Below are 17543 nucleotides of genomic sequence, written 5' to 3' on the forward strand. Positions count from 1 at the left end.
AAATCTAGTTGCCAATGTTTTATTTCTCTAGTCAGTCTATTCATTACAAAGCTGTGTGTGACATTGCTTGCACCAAATGTAACCATTTCCAGCATAGAATTCATTATTTCAATATCTAGAAAAAATAGTTGTCAAAGTAACTATCCAGGACATGATAATTTGTTAAGTGAATAATGGTACATTTGGGTCATTCTGTCAGATAGAGGTTTTCATTTTAGATTTTGTACAAACCTTATGCATGCTTGCATGTATGTATGTACATGTATGTAAACTTAGCACAAAAAATAAGGAAATTTGATTTCTCTGTGGTAACAATGCTTTTCGGCAATACATCCTATATCGTTGAAAAGCCTGTTTAGTTCCCTTTCAAATGGTGCCCCATTTGTAAGGAACATGCATTTGTGGGATGAGCTGCAGCGCTGAGTATGTGGGTTGCGCCCATGAAAAATTTGCCAAATCTTCTCTGCCAATGCCATACAGCTTATTCTGCCATTGACTCGTTTGGTGGATTGGATGATTGAAGTTTGAAGAAACAAGACATATTGGCAATTTAACAATTTATTCATTTCACAAACAGGAGCCTCAGTAGCATGTGGAAGAACCATACACAGCCACAACAGCCTAGCACCTCTTCCTCATGCTGGTCACACACTGCTGTGGGATGGCATCCCAATCTTCAACCAGCATTTGTCGCAAGTCAGCCAACGTGGTTGTGTTGGTCACTCTGGCACGAACAGCACGCCCAAGCTGATCCCACAAGTGTTCAATGGGGTTGAGGTCAGGACTGCTGGTTGAAGATTGGGATGCCATCCCACAGCAGTGTGTGACCAGCATGAGGAGGAGGTGCCAGGCTGTGTCAGCACACGCTACTGAGGCTCCCGTTTGTGAAATTAATAAATTGTTCAATTGCCAATATGTCTTGTTTCTTCAAACGTCAATCATCCAATCCACCAAACGAGTCAATGGCAGAATAAGCTGTATGGCATTGGCAGAGATTTGGCAAATTTTTCATGGGCGCAACCCACATACTCAGCGCTGCTGCTCATCCCACAAATGCATGTTCCTTACAAATGGGGCACCATTTGAAAGGTAACTAAACAGGCTTTCCAACGGTATAAGATGTATTGCCAAAAAGCATTGTTACCACAGAGAAATAATCTACCAAACATAAATTTCCTTATTTTTTGTGCTAAGTTTATGTACCTGTATGTATGTATGTATGTATGTATGTATGTATGTATGTATGAAAAATAATTGAAGTAAAATATTTTTGTAACTTTAAGAATTGCATATATTTTGCCCCTTGGAATGTTGTAATTTTCACCCCCTAAAATTATTTAGACATGTAACTCCTACAGCCAACGTGGCTCGGGAAAGGGAAGTTTGGGGTCCCCTGCTGGAGCTGCTACCCCCGCGACCCGATACCGGATAAGCGGACGAAGATGGATGGATGGACTCCTACAGCCATGAAACAGAGCACAAGCAGATGTCATATTTTCATGACTGAAAATGGAAGAAAATCGCAAAATTGGTGGTTTAGGGTGAAGGCTGTCCCCCAAAGTATATACATATGGACCTTTCCATACTTCTGGAAATACAATATTTAATTGATGTACCAAATTTCAGGGGCTTTAACATAAACAGAATCCAATATAAGACAAGTATGACAAGCCAAGGTTGCAAATTTGTGTGATTTCCTTTAATGTTTAAATTAATGTTTAAATTAACATATGAAGCGTACTATCCAAACCGACCACCCATCTGTATTGAGTAATGAAGACAATTTTCATGGTCCTAATTTTTAATTCAATTCTATTTTATTTAGTGTCAAATCATAACAGACATTATCTCAGGGCACTTAACAGATAGAGTAGGTCTTCCTTTTAACAGGCAGAAACCTCAGACAGAACTTGGCTCTCTGAGAGAGCAAAAATAATAGCAACAGCAATAGTAGCACAGTCCATTCTTGCCATAACTCGGATTCCGATGTTAGAGCCCTTGAAATTTGGCAAAACAATAAAATACTGTATTTATAGGAAATATGGACATGTCCATATGTATATACTTTGGGAGACTGCCTGGGGCCCCAAACCACCTGTTATGCACTTTTTTATGCACAAGAGCCAGTAATGAAAAATATGACATCTGCTTGTGCCTTTCCATTTGGATCTAGTGTATGTGGTTTTGTTTATGCCCCCACCAAATATCATGGCTATAGGCCCTCAAGTCTAGGAGTTACATTTCTGAAGATATTGAACCTTAAAAATGGCTTTTGCCAAATTTCAAGGGCTCTAACATCATGGGAATCTGAGTTATGGCAAGAATGGTGATGTGGACCGTGCTACTACTATTATTATTTTTCTCTCAGAGAGCCAGGTTCTGTCCAAGGTTTCTGCCTGTTAAAAGGAAGTATTTCCTTGCCACTGTGTGCAATTATTCTTGGGGGAATTTTTGGGTCCCATATAAATTATAGAGTGGGGTCTAGACCTACTCTAAGTGTAAAGAGTCCTAAGATGTCTGTTACACTATAAAAAAAAATGTAATTGAAAATTAGGACCATGAAAATGTGTGTGAAAAGGGATATGTGTTTCAGTTTGTCTTCATTGCTCAATACAGGTCTACGCATGGGTGATAGGTTTGGATAGTACGTCTGATTTCATATTAATTGAAACACAGAAGGAAATCACACAGATTTGCAACCTTAGCTTGTGATACTTGCCTTATGTAAGATTGAGTTTATGTTAAAGCCCCTGAAATTTGGTACATCAATCAAATATTGTTTCCAGCCGGAAGTATGGAAAGGTCCATATGTAAACATACTTTAAGGTACTGCCTGGGGCAGCAAAACCAACTTTTCTAAACTTTTTTCCATTTTCAAGGGCCAGTAATTTAAAATATGACATCTCTTTGTGCCTTTCAATCATTTGGATCTGGTGTTTGCTGTTTTGTTTATGCCCCCACCAAATATCATGGCTATAGGTCCTCAAGTCTAGGAGTTATATTTCTGAAGATATTGAACCCTAAAAATGGCTTCCTGCCTGACAGATGTTTTGTTAGGTTGGGAAAATGATGCAGTTATCTATATATAAGAGTGCGAAAATAATGCAATGCTCTATGCATTTCTCAAAATATATGGTCTCAAATTGCATTTACATAAAGTTTGAACTAAATCAAAAATGTAAACAAAACCTATACCTGATTTGACACGCAATGACCCAATTCCCCGATTATAAAATGCTTCTGTGCCATCTCCCATCAATACTACATAATTATGATACATTTCTTCACATCAGTTCATGAAAAGTTTTCAAAGAGGCATCCCGCTGTAGCAATCAAACACTTGCAAGAAAAAGTATTATGCAATTACTGTATTTGCTGAATAAATAGTCTTGCTTGTGATGACTGATGCTTTTGCTGTTTGAGTATTTCCTTGTAATAATCAGACAGTCCTACTGTCGCGACACATATCTTTAAACATTGTAAGTGTACGAGTGCTCTCTTCCAAGTCCGTCTTTAGTTTACTTGCTTCAGGTCGGTCTTCTGGCTTCTCACACAGCATTGACTTAATGATTTTGGTCTGCAACAAAAAGAACAGCTATTGTGATCTCCATGATATCAATAAATGCTGCCTTGAGTCTGTGTCTTTGAGGCGCCACTTAACTGCATTTTCCTAAAGCTGACTTTACCTTGGCAACATAAAGTAAATCCTTTCTTAATACAGTCAACTGTCCTTCTGATATTTAATGTTTGTATTAAATACTGTATACATACACATACCAACAGTCCTGTTTTGGCTCCTTATCCATTGAGGCTTCACAAATGAACTGTTGTAAACCCCTATACCTCAGCCTTACTACTGCCATGTTGGAGACCATCACAAATGATGGCCACCCTGAGGAAAATACTGTTTTATCTGTCAAGTGAAAGAAAGAATGGTCTACCTCCAGGGGAAACTTTTGTGGAAATCCTTGAGGAAATTTTTGGTTTCTGGCATCATCCCAAATCTGGAGTTTATGCAGTGAGAAAAAATTGGCATGATACAAATTTATAAACTTTAACTTTATAAATAGGCCTTTTCCACAGACAGCATTTTGACATGTCACAGTAGGAAAAGCACATATGTAAATAAGACTGTATATTAAGCATTGAACGGGCCCTCGCACCTTGTTGCACGTGTGGGGTTCTGCCGGGACGCCGGTTGATGCGTCCATGCATTTCTGTGACTGTGGCACAGGTTAGACATTTCCTGCATGGAGTGTGTGATGCTAAAAATGACCTGTTGCAAATTTTGTGCCACTTCCTGTATCCATTATGTGGCGTTAGATGACACTTAAGCAATAGCTCAGGACAGGCTGTGGTATGTTGTGATTATATCACAGCTACAACCCGCTTAGCTGTGACGTAATTACAGTATCACGGACTGAAGTGAGCTATGGATTTTATAAAATTAATCAAGTATCGCAATATTTAAGTTATAGTCACATTCCAATTTACATAGATTTTATTTATAAATAATCATGTTCACAATAAAATAGGCCTTCCTAGGCTGGCTGCCAACACATACCGAGGTGATTGCTATGGAATGCAGTGCAGGTGATGTTAGCCTTCACTAGCAGCTAGCACAGACTTTTAGTAAAGGATTTATTTTGCTTAATACTTAAGAAAGGCACACAATAACAAACAAACTAAACGATCGAGACAGCAGTAGACAAGCAACTAACCATTCGAGGTAGCGGTAGAACAACTCCTGTTTTCTGCAAGGTAAAACTGCGGGGTTTTTTTTATCAATGGAGTCTGGTGGCGTTGAAGAGAGCCTAGATAACAGCTTCAGGTCTCCGTCGAAAAGAGCTGTGTGACAGCAAGGTAAAGCGGTGAAAATATTTCAAATATAGCATAGACTTAGAGGGATACATTGCATATTTTAAACTAGCTATGTGTTCTAGCAGGGTGTGTGTGCAGATGAACGGCTTACCTCTATGGTATCAGCTATCAGTTTGTTACATCACAGCTATGAACCAATCAGATTGCTTGATTTGAGATACCCGTTTTATTAAAATTATCATTAAAGTATTAATTATATGTCATGCAGCTGTATATCATGTGTTGACCACACCATGTACATTTCATGTACAGTGCTGCTCATGAGTATAGGAACCCCTGCTAAAGTTGACTAAAAAGAGGCATAAAAAAAATCATCTTTTGGAAATTGATCTTAATGCCTTAATTGAAAAACTTTGGAAAAATCCAACTTTTGAGAACACCAATTTTCTTTGTGAATGAATAATGTATCGTACATAAATAAATGTTCTTCCTTAAAATACAGGGGGCATAAGTAAGTACACCCCTATGTTAAATTCCCATAGAGGCAGGCAGATGTTTATTTTTAAAGGCCAGTTATTTCATGGATCCAGGATACTATGCATCCTGATAAAGTTCCCTTGGCTTTTGGAATTAAAATAGCCCCACATCATCACATACCCTTCACCATACCTAGAGACTGGCATGGGGTACTTTCCATAAAATCATCTCTTAATGCAGATCAAACCAGCTATTAGGCTAACTGAATTAAAACCAAAACCAAACTATGCGCAATGACTATAATAATAATCTTTCAGAAAATAAATAATAATTTCATGCAAAGGCCCTGACATGCTCCTGGCTGTGGCTCCTTAAAGGTTGGATTTTTCAATTAAGGTATTAAGATCAATTTCCAAAAGATGATTTTTGTATTCCTCTTTTTAGTCAACTTTAGCATGTGTTCCTATACTCATGAGCAGCACTGTAAATCAGATGATCTTTGTCTCCTATTGTCAGTAGATGGCGCAATAACTATAATAATAATCTTTCACATGAAAGATTATGAGCCACAGCCAGACATGCTCCTGGCTGTTGCTCAGAGGTGAAGTGGTTGCCCCTCAACCACAAGATCGGCGGTTCGATCCTATGCTCCTGCGGCTACATCTCAAACTGTCCCTGAGCGAGACAACCTCGGGTTGCTCCGCGGATGCTGTATTTATAGCTGTCCACTGCTCCTAATACTTGAATGGGTTAAATGCAGCAATTTCATTGTAGTGTAAATTGTATGTGACCAATACAAGTTTCATTTTTTAAAGTTTCTAATGATGGCTGAATTCCATTTATCTGCTTCAGTTTCAGGGTCCTGGTATTGTGCATGCTAAATCGCTGTCACAATGTTATGACATACCGATACACTTGAATATAATGAAACCATTGTTAATGTTATAAGTTACACCTGTGATTTTCCTACTATGATGAGTTAAAATGCTGTGAGAAACACCTATGGTGTTCTGTAGAACATTTGACAATCAATCAAGTATCTGGTAAATTGCTTATCTTTGAAACAAACTCAAAGCAAAAAGCATTTATTAATTAACAGTTATTATCGACATATAGCAGGATTTTGGACCCTAATTAACTCACCACTTTCCTTTCGTTGCCGACAGAGACGTTCCAAAGGATCTCGAAATATATCAAACCCAAAGCAAATATGTCCACTTTTCGGTCATAAGTGCTCTTTCTCTTCTGTCATAAAACAAGAACACAATATTAACAAAAGGCGGTCTAGCTATACAGCATGAGTAGTGGTTAAAATACCCACAGGTTTGCCTTTGACAACCAATATTTAATAATACAGATGAATCTAAAGTCACCTGCTCAGGAGCCATGTAAGATGGGGTTCCTTTGTACACGGTTCTCTCCAACAGGTTCTCAGCATCGTCATCGTTCTCATCAGTGACCAGACCAAAGTCTCCGATCTTCACTTCTCCATCTTGCCCAAACATGATGTTGGCAGGCTAACCGTGGCAGAGAAATTAACAAATGAATATGTAGCTCCATGACTGATGTGATGTAATAAATGATGATTTTATTCACTTTGTCTCACCTTCAGGTCTCTGTGGATGAGCATCTTGGAGTGAATGTATTCGACTGCACTGACCATTTGCTGAGCAATAGTTAGACTTTCATCTCTTCTTTTGGAGTCTCGCAGAGATTTCTTCACATTCTGAATATTCTTCTCGTCGATCCACACTCTAAGGGTCCTGGTGTCACACAACTCCATCTGAATATAAAGGTACTTTACCAATGAATTACCAGTCGACCTAGAAAAGTTGGAACAGAAACACTGTGACACGACATACCTTCATGTTCAGTAAAATAAGTACAGTTCAGTAAGGGTTTTAATAAATTGATGTGACTTACTGTGAAGTGCTACCACTGTCATCTGCCTTGTCCCATTGGTATCCTGAATCCTCCAACCAACATGTGTAGTATCGAACAATGTTGCCGTGATGGAGGTCTGATAATGCCATCACCTCTCGTAGAGCTTTTTTTATCCTAAGGAGAACAAGAAGAGCATGACTTGGTTAACGCTGGGGGAGGCATTATTCCATAATAATCTAGCAGAATATTTTAATTTAAGTAGTCTGAGAGAAAACTAGACTTCTGCACCGCATCCTTGGCTCTGTATTCAGGTTTAGTAAATCTAGCTGTCCTTGACCAATCACAGGTCATTTCAGAGACAGAGAGAGAGAGAGAGAGCGTTACTATTGGCTGTTCTGCCAATGCAGATGCATGTTCCTTCGGTAGAAGTTCTGTTTAGCGTAGCCAAAGGCTCAGCTGCAGCGAATTCAAAACTAAATCATTAAATAGGAGACTTTATTGTCATCCATCTATATACAGTACATATAGGAGGACAATTGTATAAACAAGTAGTCCAGTTGCTGAAAACAGTCAGTCAGGAGAGCTGGTCTGCTGGGGTTAGCCTTTAGCCTAGCACAAACACCCGTTCCTTTGCCGCGTTTATGTCTCCTCTAACACACCACAGGAAACATAAATGTGGTAGTTTAGCTGGGAGTTTAGCCTCCTGCTAACCCTAGCTCATGTTTACGTAGCTTACAAGAGCCTTGAATCACAGTATATCATCTCAAAGGGTTTTTCAAAGAAAAAGGAATGGTCATTTAGAATTGCCGCTATTTAACAGCATGCCATCTGGATGAAATGAAGGATTAGTACTCGTAAATGTTACTGTATGCAGCGGGTGCATGCCCATGCTTCATGGGAGGGGCTTGGGCTAGGGAAGAGCTGCAGAATGAGGTCTCACTCTAATTCGAAATTCTGGCTTTTTTAAAACGTTACCTCCTGCAGCTTTAATGAAACTTTCAATCTGTTTTGCATTTTTTTTTAAATAAACACTATACAGAGCCCATTTGATGAAAACAAAATGAAAACATCTGTCATACTTGACTTACTCTTTGCAGCGGACAATTTTTATGGCATAATACTTCTTTATCAGTTTTTGTTCAGCTTTAAAAACTTGACCAAAGGCTCCTTTGCCAAGGCACACTATGAAGTCAAAATCTGATGTAAACCTGTTGAGATAAACCACAAGGAAGAAAGGTGACAATACATATTATTTTTGAATAATCATGAAATATGTATAAACACAGTAGTGCTAGAAATCATTCAATAATTGTATCAATATTGTACTTCAATGTTTTCATTTTCCATACCTTGAGATCGCTGACTGGTTTGTTGTTTTCTCACTCTGTTTATTATCTGTATTCTTGACATTGAAATTGACCATTATATCCTAAATAAATCAATAAAGTCATGATATAGAGATTCAAATGTTAAAAAACAAAACAAGATGAACTACAACGGAATATATCTTCTTACTTTACCTCTTTATGGTTTTTGCAGGCATTTGGGAAATTTGCTGCAATTCTAACAAGACAAGAACAAGTATAATCAGCAAAAACAATACATATTTTGTACTGTAGCTTTACAGTGAGTCTCAAAGGATGGCTTACTTTATTTTGGGCTTCACATCAGGACTTTGAATCTTTGTAATGGGAAGGAGAAAAAATATAGTCAATTATATTTAAGCATACACATATTCAAATTCCATTATACGAGGTGAAGAGGCACAAAGTCCTTTACTTCTCTGTAATCTAAAGAGCTCAGAATCTAATGGAAAAAGGGGATTTGGTGTGCTGAGAACAAACTATTTGTCTTGCAATGCTATTGTTATTGTTTAGCATTGTGTGCTCTCACCAAATACATGTGTAACCCTAAAAATCACCCAAGTTATGTGTTACATGTATTAACTGCCATTGGAATAACGCATGCCCGTTCCTAACCTAATAGGTAAGTTAAAGCAACTCATATTTTGCAATAGACTGAGCATTACAAAACATTGACATGAACCATGATAGCATTAACAGGATCATATAGGAAGTAACAGACCTGATCCTTGGGAGGATTCAATGAATTGGTGAGAACAGCTGAGTCACTTGAAGTTGTCGTTGGCACGCGTTTTGATTTTGCATCATGGGAGTCCCTTGGAGAATACATTGAGACACTTGAATAGATTATGCCCAACATATAAACATTACCATCCGTTGTACTGCTCGGTCAGTGACTTACGGTGTGCTCGGTTGGGTGGACAGCCTGGCTGGCGCACTGTCTTCAGACACAGCTGGCCTAACAGATACCTGAAAGCACGAAGGAAGTGTTCGGCTGTTACATGGTACCATGTTTTATAGTAATTGATGCTCCAACTTTGGGAATCACTGGTATGGAGATAGCGACGCAGCAACACTGCTACATACAGTTTTACAGCAGAGTAAGGAGCAACCAAGTCTCTTTAACCCTAGTCTATATCCTCGACATTCCGTCACTCATTTAGGCCGGATATCCATTGCTTTGGGCTTCCTTTGTGTTGGCATTTTAAACTCCTGTCGATTTATGAGGACTATGGTTAATCTTTTCTCAGATCTCTGCAGGGTAATTCCAGACAGCTAGCTAGACTATCTGTCCAATCTGAGTTTTCTGTTGCACGACTAAAACTACTTTTAAAAGGTACACATGTTCCACCAAAACAAATTCCTTCCCGAGGCTATTGTGCAGCGGCACCGTGGCTTTTCCACGTGCTTAGCACCGCCCAAGACGATTGTGATTGGTTTAAAGAAATGCCAATAAACCAGAGCACGTTTTTCTTCCATCCTAGAATGCTTTGTGGACTAGCCATACCCTCCTCCGCGGCGTCGTGAAGAAAGGACTGGCAAAGCGAGACTACTTTAACCCTAGAATACACCCTTAATATCATCATTATGATCAATCACTGCTTTGTATATTCGTTTGCACGCACAGCAATGATGAGAGTTGAACACAAAATGACATTTACAATGGACAGCGTGGGTAGTAATAAGTAATGAGGATGTTTAAAACCTGCTGTAAAGCTTGAAGTGTTGTACCTTCACCAGATTAAAACAATAATGTTGACATTTTTTATTTTATATGGTGACTACAAAAAAAGAAAAGAAGAAGACTGGGCTTGCATATTACAGTATATAGTGATGAATTTCAAAAGGAAGCTGTGGCAGCTATGGTTTCATGGTGCAGAAAAACTGATTGTTATCATATTAAAACAAAAGAAAATATTAAATACCTTGCTGTCCCAGTCTGTCTGTTCTTGAAGAGAAGACCAGGCCAGCTGGGCTGCTTTCTGTTTGGCTTCCTTGGCACTCTTACCCTCACCTACAGGGTACTCCTTACTGTCGATCAGTAGTTTGTAGAAAAACCTGTGCAGGCAGAGAGGAAATATTTAGATAATCTTGTTAAAATGTATCTCTCATAGCTATCAAGGGTTTTCATATAGTGTCTGTAGTATCTATTCAGGTTACAGAGGTTCAATCATACTTACTGAGGGTTATGAGGTGGACCGCATTTTTTCTCTAAGATGTAGTCATGGAAGAGCTTTGTTTTCTGACAGTGGCTGTTGATCATTCCTATGTAATTTGAGTCTGTAAAAACTTCGCCTGTAGTTCTCACACTCAAGCTCTTTGTCTTTTCACTGTAACACCAAGACAAATCAGAATCAAATTAAAACCTTTAATAATCAAACCCAACTAAAATATTTAAACAGAAAAAATGTGTCTCCACTGTTTGGGCTCACCAGATGTCCAACACATTTAGATTCAATTCCTCCTTTGGTTTGCATGACGTGCCACTGTATTTCTCTTCTCCAGTCTTGAAAACAAAAAATATGATTTTATATTAAGTGGTTAGAGTGCCGCTTATTTGAAACTACAAAATACTACATTCATGACAATATTACAGCTAATAACATGCATATGAATACATTACTTCCCGCTGCACTTTTCTGGGACTTTAATTAAGCTAGGAAAAACTAATGTGTATTACTACTTACCTCTGTAGTTTTACACAAACAGTAGGTCAATAAAGAGGTATACTAATCTTACAGGGTCAATTGGTTCCTCCAACAAGCATCTCAGGGCATTTTTAGCTGCGTTCTGTTTGGCTTCCTTCTTGTTCTTCCCCACACCATCAGGATATGCCTTACCATCCAGAACTGCTCTTACGGTAAATCTGAGAAAGAAATATAAATGTTGTTAAACAGACAAGATAATAAAAGGAGTACAGACATGAATTTGCACACTTAATTAACATTCCCACAGGTGACGTTATTAACATATGTTGGACCCCCTTAGGCCCTCATCAGAAAACTTTATGGGACTGCTAATGTAAAGTCATTCATTTTATTGCATGTGAAAAATACTGTGATATGTGTATGTATTAATTGCTACGCAAGCACTTGATCTAATTACCTAAAATAAATGTATTATAATACAGTTTTTATTTTTTACTACTGGTGTCAGTATGATACATGAGTTGAGTACCGAATCCAGAATAATTATTTTTCAATATCTAACTCAATGCCACAGTAACAGTAGAAACAATACTTAGACAACAATACAAGACTATTACGGTTCAAAACATTTGCATCTATTAGTCTTTTTTTAAAGTGGCCTTACACTCATACCATGCCATTTATCAACATTTTCTTATTGCTATTTTCCACGTTTATTTTTTAAACAATATAATGTAGTGTGACAAAAAAAAAGTGACAACAGCTGGGACACTGATTGGCCTAAAAACAACATAGAATACATCCAAACCAACGCCATGGGAAATACTATCCTTCCGTTCAATAAGAGTATGTCCCATTAAAGTCCCAGATCTTTTTAAATCATACATACAGGACATGCATGCAGGTCGTAAACCCCACCAGAGAATGTATATGCAACTCACGTTTTAATGTGATCAGGGCCAACGGATCCAACGTCCTCATATTTCAGCTCCAAGCGTTGTCTCTGTGCATACTCGTTCAGTTTAGCCACGTTCATTATAAATGACTAGTCGGAATGTCAATTAAATTACGAGCACAAAGTGCAAGAATACTATATATTTTTCGTTTTCATCTCAACTTCCACGTCTTCTCCTTCGTACGTCTGGGCTGTTTCCAATTCAGCCTTCCCCACAGTAAGTTTCGTTTTCTCCGGTAACGTCACACAACATGGCTCCTTCAAACGATGTCAGAAATATACAAATGGGTTCTGAACCAAGTGGAAGCTATCACCGTGGATACGTTTTAACAGTGGGGGAGTTAGTATAGTGAAAGCATGGATGTATTAAGAGAACTGAAAGTGCTGCGTTTCTTTGGGCTAGCAGTCGTTAATGTTAGGTATGCTACTGTTAATAATTATTTTTACGGATATTTTTAACTTACGTCTGCTTGATTTTTCTTTTGTTTTGGTCTTCTTGAAATGTTTTAGCTTCAATGAAAGTTTTTCTTTGGGACAAAACCATAGACTGTATAAAAACAGAAAGAGCTAATTTTGTTAGCAATCAATAACTACAGTTCCCAAGAAGCTTTACCACCGCGCCTACTGCTAATACTCATGGGAGTTGGAGTTGTTAATGCCAATTAACATCGTTGAGGAAGCTTACTGTCAAGCATATATCAGGGTTTTCCCTACCATTAAAAGGCTTAGGTGCAGCACCCGAGCCGTTTTTGTCAGCACCTTAGCTGAATGAATGTGAAATGCTGCAAAGAAGCGCCAAAAACGTTGAAAAATCAAACTAACAGCCTTTTCAGATCTTATGATTGTAGATGGACTTCTTTTGCAGTTTTTTCTTTAAGCTTTTTGAGGGTTATTTATTTATTTATTATATATATATATATATATATATATATGAGAATGTCAAGTAGTAGACGTCCATTTATCTTAGAGTATTATACAAAACCCTTTTTTTCTTTTTAAAGATAATTTTTTGGGCTTTTCCACCTTTAATTTTTGACAGGACAGCTAGGTGAGAAAGGGGAGAGAGAGGGGGAAGAGGTCGAGGCATAAACCTCTCACTATATGTGCGCCTGCTCTACCACTGAACCAACCCGGCCACACAAAACCCTTTTATCATGATTCAGTGCTTCAGAAACAAAAGAAACAAACTCACAGTCTGAGGTAACTTGGACCTTTCAAACAAGCAAAAAGGAAACCATAGTGTATTTACTGGTACGCGTATACAGACTATCCAATATTGTGGTGGGAAGAATGGTATCGAAATCCAGCGGGGACACCAGACATACCGACCGATATTGAAGTAAATATAATTTTAAGACACATATAAACTCACAATTGAGAACATAAGCTATTATGGCAATATCAGGATTATATGGGAAAGTTAGGAGTACATCAAACATTTAATGAAAACACAGGTATGCAATTGCTCTTAAAACATTTAAAAAAAAAAAAAATCTGCATCTTGCAAAGTGCATATTTTCAAAGATATAAACATTAAAAAGGTATCGTAAATTTACTACAGGATTTCTAAATGTAAAGAAATTCAAGACCATCACCCTCAAACAGTGATGTCCTTCCAGAGATGGAAAACAGATTCAAATGGGGATGATAAATAAATAACCCTCCACTTCTGATCACCTAATTGCCTCAACTGCATATCAAATATAATGCTTCCAGGGTCAAACATTTGTAACTGCTTTTTCCACTGGGAACTACTGCGCATGTTTTTATTAAGTTCATTCATGGTCTGCTGCTGTATCCCCGGGACAGTTGGAGCACAAGTCCTCTTCATCTGTAAAAATATATACAGTATATCAGCAAAGGCAATAAAAAAAACAAAAAAAAAACAATAAAACTACACCCATGTCGTCATCACTCTTACCATTATATGTTGTCCCACACCATATGCAGTAAAAATGGATTCCTCTCAAATAGGATGTCAAAATTTGCAGTTTGTCAAACGACTGTAACAGAGAGGCACACATCACATACACTTTCATTTTACTTTGGATATCATAGCACAGAATTCAACTAGATGCATTTATCGTATCATATGATCACGGTCTTCTAGTTATACCTATAGACTGTAAATATTTACAGTCTATGGATATACCCAGACTTAGATCCAGGTCCGATTAGGGGGCCTTTAGTTACTGTGGTCCTGCTCTCTGGAACAAGCTGAGATCCATCACAACTGTGTCCATATTCAAAAGTTAAAAAGGAACACGCCGACTTATTGGGACATTAGCTTATTCACCATATCCCCTAGAGTTAGATTAGTCGATTTATACCCTTTTCATCTCCGTGCGTGTCGTAACTCTGTCTGACGCACCCAGCGCTAGCTTAGCCTAGCACAGATCCTAGAGGTAACAGGTTCCAACTAGCCTACTGCACCGAATAAGTGACAAAATAACGCCAACATGTTTCTGTTTACATGTTGTGATTTGTATAGTCACAGGGTGTACAAATAACAAGGTCACTATGCTTTTACTACCTAGTAATTGTTGACTATATTACTCCAACTCTGAGCGAACTCCAGGCGAATTCTATGCTCCTCACCACAGGGCTTCAGGTGCCGCGAGCAAATCACTCCGCCCAAGTAGCAGAAGTAGCAGTGCTTCGCCTTCTGAGAATATAGTTCCCAGTTTGTATACGGTTAGAAGACGGCTGTGTCTCATGTGACCTTGTTATTTGTACACCCTGTGACTATACAAATCACAACATGTAAACAGGAACATGTTGGCGTTATTTTGTCACTTAATGGGAGCAGTAGGCTAGATGGAACCGGTTACCTCCAGGATCTGTGCTAGGCTAAGCTAGCGCTGGGGGCATCAGACACAACATGCATGGAGATGAGAAGGGTATGTATGGAGTTATCTAACTCTGGGGGATACTGTGAATAAGCTAAAGTCCCAATAAGTCGGTGTGTTCCTTTAATTCAAAACATTCTTATTTTCTCAGGCACTGGGCATTTGCACAGTGTGTGTGTGTGTGTGTGTGTGTGTGTTTATATTCTTGTTGTGTTGTTGCTTTTGCTGTATTCTTTCTTCTGTTTATGCTTGTAATGTGTATCCTGTTTTTTAAGCACTTTGGGTTTCTGTGTAATGAAAGGTGTTATATAAATAAAATTGTCATTTGCCAATATTATAACTGTGTACAATACAATGGCAGAATGTGCCAGTGCATCCTATTTTCATTACCATCAAAAAGTCTATGCACCAAAATGATGACATATTACCACACATTTATGTGACAACAAAATGGATTTGGGATCATATATTAGGATTACACATTATATCACCGAATAAACAAGGTAAACTGAATACTAACGGTTAATTCCACAATCTCCTCTTCTTCTTCCTCCTCCTCCTCCTCCTTGTCCTCGTCCTCCTCCTCCTCCTTAAGACCGTCTTCATCGTCATCTGTCTCTGCTTTAGGCCAGTACCAGTCTTCCCTAGGCACAGTGATGCCCTGAAAAGACAATTCAGCCAAATAATTCACACAGAAAACTCCAAGTGTTGTTTCTATAATGATGTAGAGTGAATTGTCAGAATATACTGAATTCTTTCTCTGGATTAAGGCATGGCAATTGTCTTGGCACGTTTGTATTTATTCTCAGTGCAGAAAGACTGAGTAGAGATCTGCAAAAACAGCATTCGCTCTGTGATGTACGGATGAGCCTGTGCTATAGCTTCCAACCTTCTGACTGTCAAGCTGCTCACAGGCTCGTTGACTCCTTCTGAGATCTCCTTCAATCTTTCGCTCCTCTCTCTCTGTCTTTACTCTTGACCTGGAATGAAAAAGAATAACATTACACACACAGACTATGAAACATGTGTATTATAGGAGGGTGGCCATGTTTAGAGACATGGTGCATCTCATAGACAGCTGCAAACTTGACCTAAAATCTTCCAGAGACTTGGTCTCATTCTGTTGTCTGGCTCGTACTTTCTGACGATAATGTTCAAGTTCCTCCTCTGCTTTTCTTTTCTTCACCTCTTCCATTCCAATGCCACCTCTGTCTGATTTAGCATAACAAGAATAATACACGTAAGCCATCAGTTGGATTGCACATGTTGTTTCCAAATACACCAAATATAAAATATAAAAATGTATCACCTACCGGTTTTAATATTAAGAGGAATTGGATCAACCCTTCCTGCTCCTGTAAAGGTAACAGAGATTAACAGTATTACACAAGCAACAAATGGCAAACAGATTTAAATAAGATAACTCAGTAAAGAAGAAACTTGCCCGCCTTCCCGAGGCCTTGCCCAGCTTTGTAACCCATTTTCTGCAGAAGTGCAAATCCCTTGTTTGCATTGCAAATTGAGTTTTGTAAAGCTGCCTCTCTGCTTTCCTTCTCCTGCTCCTTAAAGGTCTTTTGACGGTTTTTGATGTTCGTCTCCTTTTGCTGTGTCTCCTTCTTCAATGCTTCTTTCACTCGCCTCACCATGCTGACACCTGGCTTCACATCTTGTCTGACACACAGAAGAACACAGAAACAGTTATTGGGATATCACAACACTGGTAGCTATTAAGCGAACATGACTGTCAACTCCCACTACTTTGAAAACCCCAGAATTAACTTTAACTTTATAGGACTGACACCACAGGGCGGTAAGATACACATGTAACAGTGCATGTAATGTAACCGTTAACGTTAACGCTAGCTAAGTTAACAATCTCGACACCCTCAGCTATTAATATAAACTGCGGACACACAAATTGCTTACATTTTACTGAGAAATGCATCAGACATATAGTCCTCTTCCTCATCAGACATTATGGCCGCGCAAAAGAGAAAGAAATGTAGAAAAGAACAGCTACAGCGCTGAATTAATAATCCGGTTGTGCATTTGAGTTATGCTTCACCGATGTTTGGTTCGTTCAAAGATACATTCCGAGTAGCTACAACGAATGTACGCAACAATTATACAGTTCCGGTGTCGTGTTAAGGTACTTATCCCCGCCAAGATTTGTATCCCCTGGCCGCGGGAGCGCGCGTGCACTCAGAGCGGAGCTTTGGCTTCGGTTCCCCCTACAGGTTGTCTCATTGGAACTACAGCTGCAGCTAAAAGTTCCGTAGTGCTGCTTTAACTGCTGCACTTCGAATTCACCTCTAAATGGAACAAATAGCGACGTTGAAGACTCGACAGGGTTTTCCTTAGTAACAAGGGTCTCATTTATCTACATAAATACGTTTATTTGTCTGTTACATTCAGGAGATGTGTGAATTGTTTAATGCGTCGTTTATTATTGTGGATTAATCGACAGTGTTTTCCTAAGTTCCATATTGACATGCATCTTATAGCTACATATTATTTCCTCGTCTTTGCTAACCCGTCCCTCCCT

General features: G+C 38.7%; 2 protein-coding genes across 4 annotated transcripts; both read right to left on the reverse strand.

Annotated features, from left to right (window-relative positions):
• Positions 1–3: 3 nt before the first annotated feature.
• Positions 4–12554, reverse strand: LOC144532432 (interferon-induced, double-stranded RNA-activated protein kinase-like). Of its 3 annotated transcripts, none has more exons than XM_078273192.1 (17): positions 12136–12551; positions 11286–11412; positions 10979–11052; positions 10727–10876; positions 10472–10604; positions 9448–9515; positions 9268–9361; positions 8832–8863; positions 8703–8745; positions 8532–8584; positions 8271–8390; positions 7222–7356; positions 6905–7121; positions 6672–6815; positions 6442–6543; positions 3942–4004; positions 4–3577 (listed from the first exon to the last, which is right to left on the reverse strand). In XM_078273192.1, exons 1-17 carry the CDS (start codon positions 12228–12230, stop codon positions 3440–3442), a joined length of 1788 nt encoding a protein of 595 aa, XP_078129318.1. In that variant the 5' UTR covers positions 12231–12551; the 3' UTR covers positions 4–3439. The 3 variants fall into 3 exon arrangements, with proteins under 3 accessions (XP_078129318.1, XP_078129317.1, XP_078129319.1); XM_078273191.1 differs by having other exon boundaries at positions 8532–8611; positions 12136–12548; XM_078273193.1 differs by lacking the exons at positions 4–3577; positions 3942–4004 and adding an exon at positions 4722–4848 and having other exon boundaries at positions 8532–8611; positions 12136–12554.
• A 789-nt stretch (positions 12555–13343) lies between these two features.
• On the reverse strand, positions 13344–17342 carry gpatch11 (G patch domain containing 11). Its single transcript, XM_078273194.1, has 8 exons — positions 16925–17342; positions 16443–16669; positions 16312–16353; positions 16090–16210; positions 15888–15978; positions 15519–15659; positions 14071–14152; positions 13344–13980 (listed from the first exon to the last, which is right to left on the reverse strand). Exons 1-8 carry the CDS (start codon positions 16972–16974, stop codon positions 13925–13927), a joined length of 810 nt encoding a protein of 269 aa, XP_078129320.1. The 5' UTR covers positions 16975–17342; the 3' UTR covers positions 13344–13924.
• Positions 17343–17543: the final 201 nt, after the last annotated feature.

The sequence above is a fragment of the Sander vitreus genome, chromosome 17 (genome assembly GCF_031162955.1).
Source record: "Sander vitreus isolate 19-12246 chromosome 17, sanVit1, whole genome shotgun sequence".
In the NCBI taxonomy this organism is placed as follows: Eukaryota; Metazoa; Chordata; class Actinopteri; order Perciformes; family Percidae; genus Sander; species Sander vitreus.

Excerpts from the sequence above, each read along its gene's own strand:
- LOC144532432 (XM_078273191.1), bottom strand. The coding sequence starts at position 12,230 with ATGAACGTGGCTAAACTGAACGAGTATGCACAGAGACAACGCTTGGAG. Across the intron at positions 10,877-10,978 it reads CTAAATGTGTTGGACATCTG|TGAAAAGACAAAGAGCTTGA; the intron begins GTGAGCCCAAAC and ends TTGGTGTTACAG. Across the intron at positions 9,362-9,447 it reads TCCACCCAACCGAGCACACC|GGACTCCCATGATGCAAAAT; the intron begins GTAAGTCACTGA and ends GTATTCTCCAAG.
- gpatch11 (XM_078273194.1), bottom strand. The coding sequence starts at position 16,974 with ATGTCTGATGAGGAAGAGGACTATATGTCTGATGCATTTCTCAGTAAA. Across the intron at positions 16,670-16,924 it reads GATGCATTTCTCAGTAAAAT|ACAAGATGTGAAGCCAGGTG; the intron begins GTAAGCAATTTG and ends TCTGTGTGTCAG. Across the intron at positions 15,660-15,887 it reads AGCAGCTTGACAGTCAGAAG|GGCATCACTGTGCCTAGGGA; the intron begins GTTGGAAGCTAT and ends TTGTCTTTTCAG.